General features: G+C 42.9%; 1 protein-coding gene across 1 annotated transcript; it reads left to right on the plus strand.

Moving 5' to 3' along the window:
- The first annotated feature begins 2,765 nt into the window (after positions 1-2,765).
- LOC135055066 (putative nuclease HARBI1) lies at positions 2,766-7,445 on the plus strand. Its single transcript, XM_063958685.1, has 5 exons — positions 2,766-3,510; positions 3,595-3,967; positions 4,277-4,298; positions 5,602-6,228; positions 7,358-7,445. The coding sequence occupies exons 1-3, from the start codon at positions 2,766-2,768 to the stop codon at positions 4,278-4,280; spliced, it is 1,122 nt and encodes a 373-aa protein (XP_063814755.1). The 3' UTR covers positions 4,281-4,298; positions 5,602-6,228; positions 7,358-7,445.
- Positions 7,446-9,083: the final 1,638 nt, after the last annotated feature.

Here is a 9,083-nt window from a genome sequence, read left to right on the forward strand (position 1 = left end):
TGGCAGAGTTGAGCAACACCTTGCTCAACACAGGTTCGGATCTCAGTGAGCCGGACAGCTATCTGGCTTACCTCCCGGATGACCCCGTCTTGAAATGTGTTTAGGCTCTCACCATACCTAGCAATTTCAAGCAGGATCTCCGGGATAGCAGAGGGTTGGGTGGGGGGGCCAGTAGGAACCTGCATAGGTGGGTTTTGTTGGCCCACACTGCCAGACCCACTAGGTCCCTCCACCTCAGCCTCAACCACATAACCGGCCTGTGACTCAAACTGTTCACCACCCTGTGCTGTGTTTTGTGCCAAGCAAATAGAAGAATGTGTGGGGAAAAAGTTGGAGTATAAATTAGTAAAAGATTCTAAATACAGTTCAAATTACAGACAAATAAATGTGTAAACTTACCTTCCAAGTCATGTCCCGTCAGAATCTCAGGCAGGTCCGTGTCTATATGAGACACCCCTTGGCCCTCCTCATAACTGACACAGTCCATCGCCATCTCCTCCAAGTCAGTATACTCCACAGCGACAGGTGGTCCACCCCCTGTAGCCCTTGAGGCATTCCACTCCGCAGCCCTCTTTGCCTTCAGGCGGGATTTGAAGTCGGCCCACCTACATATGTATTGTGAAAGAGGGACAAAGTTGAGTATTATTATTGGTTGTAGAAAATATATAGCACACATGTTCTGCTTGTGTTTGCTAGACAGAACATGATATGTAACTATATTTTTTGATCAACTTAGCACAGAAAATGGATTGTCAAGATGCACTTACCGTCGTCTCACTTCCTGTGATGTTCTGACGACAGAGCCAACTTCATTCACAGATTTTGTGATGTCTCTCCAGATGCGTTCTTTTGAAGCAGCACCCATGTTTTTTGGCCCTCTATGTATTTTGGCCATGGCCTGCGTGACCAAGACACGCAACTCCCTCTTAGTGAATGCAGGCTGTCTTTTTTTCCGTCTGGAGGTAGCCTGTGAGGTTTCTTCTGGTTGGTCATCTCCATCTTCCTCCTCACTAGCAGCTTCTGTCTGCTGTGTTTGTGTGGCTAAAGTCAATTCTCCCTCAGTTTGCTCACTATGTGTGTGTGGCAGGGTATCCCCACTCAATTGTTGAGGTTCAGAAGCAGAAATTTGCAGAGTACTAGGTCCTGCCTCAACATCCGCAGAGGCGGATTCTAACAAGCGCCTTTGCCACTCTAAGCGTTGTTTCTGCAATGCCATCTGCTGCTCTGCAATGCGGTCTAGCTCTGCTGCGATTTGCTCACGAGAAGCCATGTTTGTGATGTGTGTATGCCGAGGTGTGTGCGCTTATATACCTACGTGCGAATCGTTAATTCACACAGGTGTACACTATTAATCTGGTGAATGATTGCACTGCTTATTTAAGGGCCGAGTTTGCACGCTGTGAGTGTAGGTAGTTTGGAGTTTCATTTGTTTGTTGGCTTGTGCGTGAAGGTGCTAGTGGAATTTGCAGAGTGAGTAATTGTCAAGCATACCTTTGTCCTTTCGTTTGCGTTTGGAATATAGACAGTGTTGCATTTTTTATGCAATTTTTCGTTTGTGAGTATTGTGGAAATGTTATTGTTAATTTTTGGAAGTCAAAGTGTTTTATTAATGTTTTTTTGTTAAATTATTTAATCCCATATATATTTGGCAAGTCCATTTGTGAAAATAAACCTGTGCTTATTATTTGTGACTATCATTTGTGTTCTCTTGTAGGTGCTTGTTTTTGGGTCATATAACCCTTTGATATTTCTTTGGATTGGTGTGCTAGGGAACACCAAGTTTTCATTTCTTTTTGAGCAGGTAAGTGTCCTTGGCCTGTATTGGTGGCTGTTTGTTTTAATGGTCTGTATGTTATTTGTGACTATCATTTGTGTTCTCTTGTAGGTGCTTGTTTTTGGGTCATATAACCCTTTGATATTTCTTTGGATTGGTGTGCTAGGGAACACCAAGTTTTCATTTCTTTTTGAGCAGGTAAGTGTCCTTGGCCTGTATTGGTGGCTGTTTGTTTTAATGGTCTGTATGTTATTTGTGACTATCATTTGTGTTCTCTTGTAGGTGCTTGTTTTTGGGTCATATAACCCTTTGATATTTCTTTGGATTGGTGTGCTAGGGAACACCAAGTTTTCATTTCTTTTTGAGCAGGTAAGTGTCCTTGGCCTGTATTGGTGGCTGTTTGTTTTAATGGTCTGTATGTTATTTGTGACTATCATTTGTGTTCTCTTGTAGGTGCTTGTTTTTGGGTCATATAACCCTTTGATATTTCTTTGGATTGGTGTGCTAGGGAACACCAAGTTTTCATTTCTTTTTGAGCAGGTAAGTGTCCTTGGCCTGTGTTGGTGCCTGTTTGTGTTTTTTAAAATTGTTGAGCTTATGTTTTTTTTCCTTTTGGCTAAACCAAATTTTTTTTTACCAGGATTGATCTGCAAAGTAGTGTTTGTCTTTCCTGGTCTAGCTACTAAATGCCTATTTTTTTTTGTTTGTGGTTTTTTATTGGTGTTTGTGAAGTTTTTTATGCAGAGAAATGTACCCAAAAATTTTTTTGGGGAATTGTAAAAATAACATATGTATTTTTAATTAAATTTGTTCTTTATTTTTTATTTGCAAAATTGTTTTACATTTTGGACATGAATTCAACACAGAAAAAATGTACGCTCCTGCAGTAAGTTGACACCACATTTGTCAAAGCATTTTATTGTAGTATATTTGACAAACTTTAGTTTTGTATTCTTCATCTTTGTTTTTTTTTGTTTTTTAAAAGTGTGTGATGTCAATATATATTGCAGCAGAAGCCCTACCTCCCCAACCCACGCCAGCACTCCCACCCCAACCGCAAGCCCCACAACCACAGCCGGCTCCTCATCAACCAAGGCAACGGAGGCGTGCTAGGCCACCAATTTTCCGAACCCGTGTCCTACTTTTTGGGATGCCAGATGATGTGGTGGTGCGTAGATACCGGCTGCCACCACATCTAATCCTAGACACTCTCTCCATAATAGAGAGTGATCTGGAGTCTGAAATTCGGTATCCTACAGCAATACCACCATTGACACAATTCCTTGCAGTGTTACATTTTTTGGCTACAGCCTCATATCAGCATGTTGTGGGAGACCTGGTTGGCATGTCGCAGGGCCAGTTCAGTAAGGTCCTGCGGCGTGTCTGCCAGGCTTTCCTAAAGCGGGTGAAGCAGTTCATTGATATGCCTTTGGATGTTGGTGCCCTAGATGTGGTGAAGCGGCAATTTGCGGAAGGTGGTAGTCGCTTCCCACATGTTATTGGGGTTGTGGATGGCACACATGTTGCTATTCAGCCACCAAGACATAATGAAGAAATTTTTAGAAACAGGAAACTGTTTCATTCTCTGAATGTAATGGTTGTTTGTGGGCCATCCCTCCAGATCCTTTCCCTGAATGCAAAGTTTACTGGAAGTTCCCATGATGCATATGTCATTAGACAATCAGGGATATGGCAGAGATTAAGATCAAGTCAACGAGCAGACATGTGGTTATTGGGTGAGTTTTTGCTTTAATTTTTGAAACAAACAAAAATAACTTGACAAATATACTATTTTGAAATATTGGATTATCTACCAACAGGAGACCGTGGATATCCTTGCACCCCCTGGCTCATGACTCCTTACCGTAATCCCAGGCCAGGACCACAGATGGCATTTAACTCCGCGCTTACTGCCACTAGGCAGCTGGTGGAGCGCACAATTGGTGTCCTTAAAGGGCGGTTTCGTGTGCTCCACCGCACTGGTGGCGACATCATGTATTCGCCGGAGATGGCAAGTAAAATAGTGGTCCTGTGCGCAATACTACATAATATCGCGGTAAGGAGTAGTGTAGAGCTTCCTCAGGCAGAGGAATTGCCTGATGAGGAGCCAGGGGTTGGTCCACGCTTCGGTGGGGGGAGTGTGACACGGAGGGGGAGCCAAGTGAGGGCAAGAATTGTTGCAGAATATTTCAGGTATAGTGTTTTTATATTTTATATTTGCAGAAATAATACAACACAGTATGCTTATGTTTTTTAAACCATGATTGCATTTTGTATGATCTTGTAAAGTGATTGGGTAAGGCTTTTGTTGTGTTGGAATGGGTAATTGATTTTTTTAACAAAAACCAAAAACACGTTAAGCTTACAATGTTTATTTAGAAATTTAAATACTGTAATGTTAATAAATAGTGTCCTTATTTATTTTATATCCTCAAATCCTGATTATGTAACCAAACACACAAACAAATGATACTCAATGTTTCACACTTTGTGACTGTCCAGCTGAATGATCACACGAACTGTGGTGAGTACACAGATATGTATAGTAATTTTATCTAAAGTCTGTGTCTCTGTGTGTGTTTTGTTTTCTTAAATTTGTGTTCAAAACATTTTCGCTTCTGCTAATGCGAATTTCCGCTCGTGCCAAATAACACTCTGCTCTTCACAGCATTGCAAAGATCAATAAAGTTATTAGAAATGACAACATAGATTTTTGACCAATCACATGCTAACAGACACTATAAATATATGCCCAAATAAGGAAAACGCCATTGCCATGATGCGTGCAGCACCGTTCACCAGGCGGGAGCTCCGCGTGCTGGTTGCGGTGATGGACCGCCGCGTAGGCCGCGTTGGGCGCTTCATCCCCAATCGGGTGAAGCGCGAGGCCTACGCGGAGGTCCGCCGCCTGCTGCGGACTCGCGTCCGCAGCAGGCGGACAATCATCCAGCTAGAAAGGAGGTGGAGTGATCTCCGTAGGAGGACTCCAGATTTGTTGGCGGAGATCCGCCAGCAAATTCGGGCTCTGCATACACGAAGTAAGTTACCTTACATAATGTTTTGGGTCAAAATTGTGCTAATGGGTGATTTTCCAAGTTTAGGGCTTCCGGAATTTATGGTTCAATTGTTCAATACAATGTGCACTGCAGGGGAAGCATATGTAACATGTGCAGAGAGAGTAATTTTTGGGTGGGGTATGTTAAATCTGCATATAAATTTGCATTGTTAAAATAAAGCAGCATGTATTTACCCTGCCCATAATTACACAAACCAACAAAATCTAACTCTCTCTGCACATGTTATATCTGCCACCCCTGCAGTGCACATGCTTTTGGCCAATTGCAAACGAAATTCCTGCTGTAATCCCCTTGGAATTTCAATCATTTTACAGTAAATGGTAGGCTAATTGCAACCTGCTGTGTCCTTTTTTGGAAATTATGACACTGTGTGTGGTTAGGGAAAACAGTACTGACTGTAGCAAAGTAACACCAAACAAGTGCATGTTTCAAACAAATAAGAAGCAGGCAGGAAAAAGAACCAAAAAACTTGATCAGTGCTGGCTATATAATAAGGTTCCTGGAATAGTAATCTGGTGATGTTGCCTAGACCAATCACTATGACTCAATTGACTAGATGAAGGAATGAGCTTCAAAGTAAAAATTTGGACTCATTTTGTTTGCTGTGGCCAACATGAAGAGGATCTTAACATGTTTGCTTTGCTATTACAAAAAAAAAAGCATTTAACATTGAACAGAACATTGAGAAAAGAAATTGATTACTATGTAATTTCTCATGTTTACAAAATTTGTACACAATTATCATTCTAGGACAACAACAACGGCAAAACTCACCACCCCCTTCCCCTTCCCACTCCCCCTCACCTTCACACTCCCCCTCCCCTTCTCACTCCCCCTCCCCTTCTCACTCCCCCTCCCCTTCACAGTCCCCCTCAGCTTCCCAGTCCCCCTCAGCTTCCCAGTCCCCCTCAGCTTCCCAGTCCACCTCATCTTCCCAGTCCACCTCAGCTTCCCAGGCCCCATCAGCTTCCCTGGCCCACTCCACTTTCCATTCCCCTTCTCACCACACCTCTCCATCTCTTTCTGGGACCCCTTCTCCTCCTTCCCATACCCCTTCTCCTTCTAATTCTACATCCCAATCTGAACCCCCCACACCCTCTATTGCCTTAACTTTCTCTCCGCCCCCCTCGCCCTCTCAATCAGACCCCCCCTCTGAAATTGGCAACCAAATCCAGCCTCCTTCCCCCATCCAGCCTCCTGCCCCAATCCCTCCTCCTTCCCCAATCCCTCCTCCTTCCCCAATCCCTCCTCCTTCCCCAATCCCTCCTCCTTCCCCCATCCAGCCACCTTCCCCCATCCAGCCAACATCCCCACCCAGTGAATGGGCAGAGGAAGCCCCTGCAGACCGGTCCGGGAGTCTTGAGGTTGCCGTGGAAAGTAAGTTTTGTTTTATAATGAAAAAAATGATTACCCACTTACACTTACAATGTCAAAACATGCAGTGTTGTACTGTTTGAATTCTTGGACCCTGGACAAATATTTGAAAATTTCATCATGGTGTACATGTTGCCTTTACATATTTGTGAGTGTCATTATATGTACAGTGTGTATGTGTGCAATGTTTTGTGTGTCCACTCTAGGTTGACACTCATTAGGTAGCCAGGGTTGCCAGGAGAACAGGGTTTATATGTGTTAGTTTTTCTGGTAAACAGTTAGACCTGAGTGGAGTTTAGTATGTTGTTTGCCTTTTACACTTGGGCCTGTGTAGTCTGAATATTTACACTTACAAATCACATGCTTCACTTTGTTATGCAGCCTAATGACACACTGTTTTTTTGTGTGAAAGTTACATTCTCAAAATTACTAATTGTTCTAGTCAAACCTGTTTGCACTTATTTAGTAAGGGCAGCTTTCAGGGAGTGTGGGAATGCTATGATATGTTGGCCTTCTGAAGATGTGGATATGCAGTGTGATGATGCAGGACCAACCCCCTAAAAATAAAATACAAATAAAACAACAAATGGGAATGAATGCCAACATGGTGTAACATTGACGAAGATGGTAGTTATCTTTAACATGGGATGTCGGACATAGCAACCAATAAGATTATACTTTAAAAATTGGGATCCACTTCTACAATATAATAATCATATTTTTGCTTGATTGCTATGGGCAACGTTCCATCTTAAATATAACTCACATAGTAGTAAATTTAACACATGGTCTGGAACACTTTAAAATCTGATAAAAAGGCTGAGCAGGCTTGTGTGTTCTGCTAATGATTGTACCATAAAACAGCCAGGATGTAGTAACTTTGCCATTAAAGCAGGCCTGTCCAAACTGCGGCACTCCAACTGTTGAGAAACTACACATCCCAGCATGCCCTGACACAGCTTTGCCATTCCCTGACCACAAAACTGTGTAAAGGCATGCTGGTATATGTAGTTTCACAACAGCTGGAGTCCAGCAGTTTGGACATGCCAGCATTTAAGTGTGCTTTGCGCCTTGCTTGGATAATAAGTAATGTAATTAAGTTATTAATGTTTGTGTTGCATCTTAATTTCAGATGTTGCAGTTGGAGATCCAACAAGTTTATCCGGGATTCTTTACACCATGCGCCTACACCTGCAAGGAATAATGAATTGTGTTGACCAATTGCAAAAATTTGCTTGATTTTGATTATTTGTTTTAAAAAAAAAAAAAATTATTAACCAAAAAAAAAATAAAAAAGTTGATTAAAGTTAACCGGGTGTTGTGTTTATTAATGCAAAAAAGGATCAGCAGATTGGCAGGCAGAATTTGTTTGCAAAAAACATTACACACATCTAACGTTACATTTTTACCAAAAAAAACAGGAGATTATTGTGTTAAGAAACATGTAAAAACCTTCATTCACAAACAACACCTTTTAAAAAAAAAAAAAAGTGAAAAAAAAAAAAAAAACTATTTTACACTTTTACATGTTGATGGGCAATTATGGCAACAAAGTGTTAATCTGGTTTTTTTTTCAGACTTAATTGTTTAGGAACATTATCAATCATTACACTAATTGGGTTCGTAATTGAAAAGGGCTTGTTGACTTTAAAAGGAAAGGTGTAATTTCACTTAATAGCCAAAAAAAAACATTTTTGTGCGTTTTACCTTAAAAGTGTGCACTTTTACGGTAAAATGTGTAAATCTACTCAAACTTAGTATTTTTACGATTAAGTATGTGTTATTGCGATGGTTTCGCAATGCTGCGATGGTTTCGCATTACTGCAATGTCATTTGGCGTACGCCCACTTTGTGTAATACTGCGTGCGAATTTGCAAAAATACGTTGAGGGCGGAGGTTCGCAAATTTACTACATTAACGCAACTTTGCGAATATGTTGTGCGACCGAAAAACTTAGCGATCAACTCGGAATGAGGGCCTATGTGATATCACTCATGGAGTGTATCGCATAGTGTGTACGGACCATCAGATGTAATACAGTATCTTGCATAACGGGGTATTGTGTCCAAGCTAAAATCTAAATTGCAGCGCAAGAATAAAGTTATCCAGCATTAGTGGGTTACATGCAAAAAAAGCCTGTATTTACCCAGCATGCAAAGGCCAGCCGCAGCATAACGTCACTGTACGATATCTCTTGTATGTCGGTGGCCTGGGAGGGGTGGGGAAAAACTATGCGATATTAGACCTCTCACATTACTAAAATAACGGGTTAAATAAATGTAAGTATTGTCCTGAACAGAAAAAGAATTCCTCTAAAATCTGACTGAACTCCACAGAAGTGTAAAAGCAAATGTTTATACCGATTCCACACCTGCCTTGTACCTTGGGGGTCATTCCAACCCGATTGCTCGCTGCAGTTTATTGCAGAGGCGGTCGCTGGGCGGGAGGGTGCGGCACGGCGGCGTTTGGCCGCCGTTTTGGTGGTGTGGTCCGGCCAATGCAGGCGTGGCCGGACCGTGCATGGGGCGGGCCGCAGCGGCTGCGAGACGTCACACCATACTTGCCTACTCTCCCGGAATGGCCGGGAGGCTCCCGACAATCGGGTGACCCTCCTGGCCCCCCGGAAGAGCAGGCAAGTCTCCCGATTTGCGGGGTCTCCCCCTGCCCGTCCGCCCACTTAGTGTGTAAAGTGGGCGGTCCGGGCAGTCGATGACGCGATTCTTGCTGAATCGCGTCATCATAGCCACGCCCCCTGCAGTGTAATGCCGGTGATCACGGCATTACAGAGCAGGGGCGTGGCTTAAAGGAGGTGTCACTGTGACCCCACCCTTGCTCCGCCCCCGTTCCGCCCCTGTCCC

The sequence above is a fragment of the Pseudophryne corroboree genome, chromosome 1 (genome assembly GCF_028390025.1).
Source record: "Pseudophryne corroboree isolate aPseCor3 chromosome 1, aPseCor3.hap2, whole genome shotgun sequence".
In the NCBI taxonomy this organism is placed as follows: Eukaryota; Metazoa; Chordata; class Amphibia; order Anura; family Myobatrachidae; genus Pseudophryne; species Pseudophryne corroboree.

Excerpts from the sequence above, each read along its gene's own strand:
- LOC135055066 (XM_063958685.1), top strand. The coding sequence starts at position 2,766 with ATGTCAATATATATTGCAGCAGAAGCCCTACCTCCCCAACCCACGCCA. Across the intron at positions 3,511-3,594 it reads AGCAGACATGTGGTTATTGG|GAGACCGTGGATATCCTTGC; the intron begins GTGAGTTTTTGC and ends ATCTACCAACAG.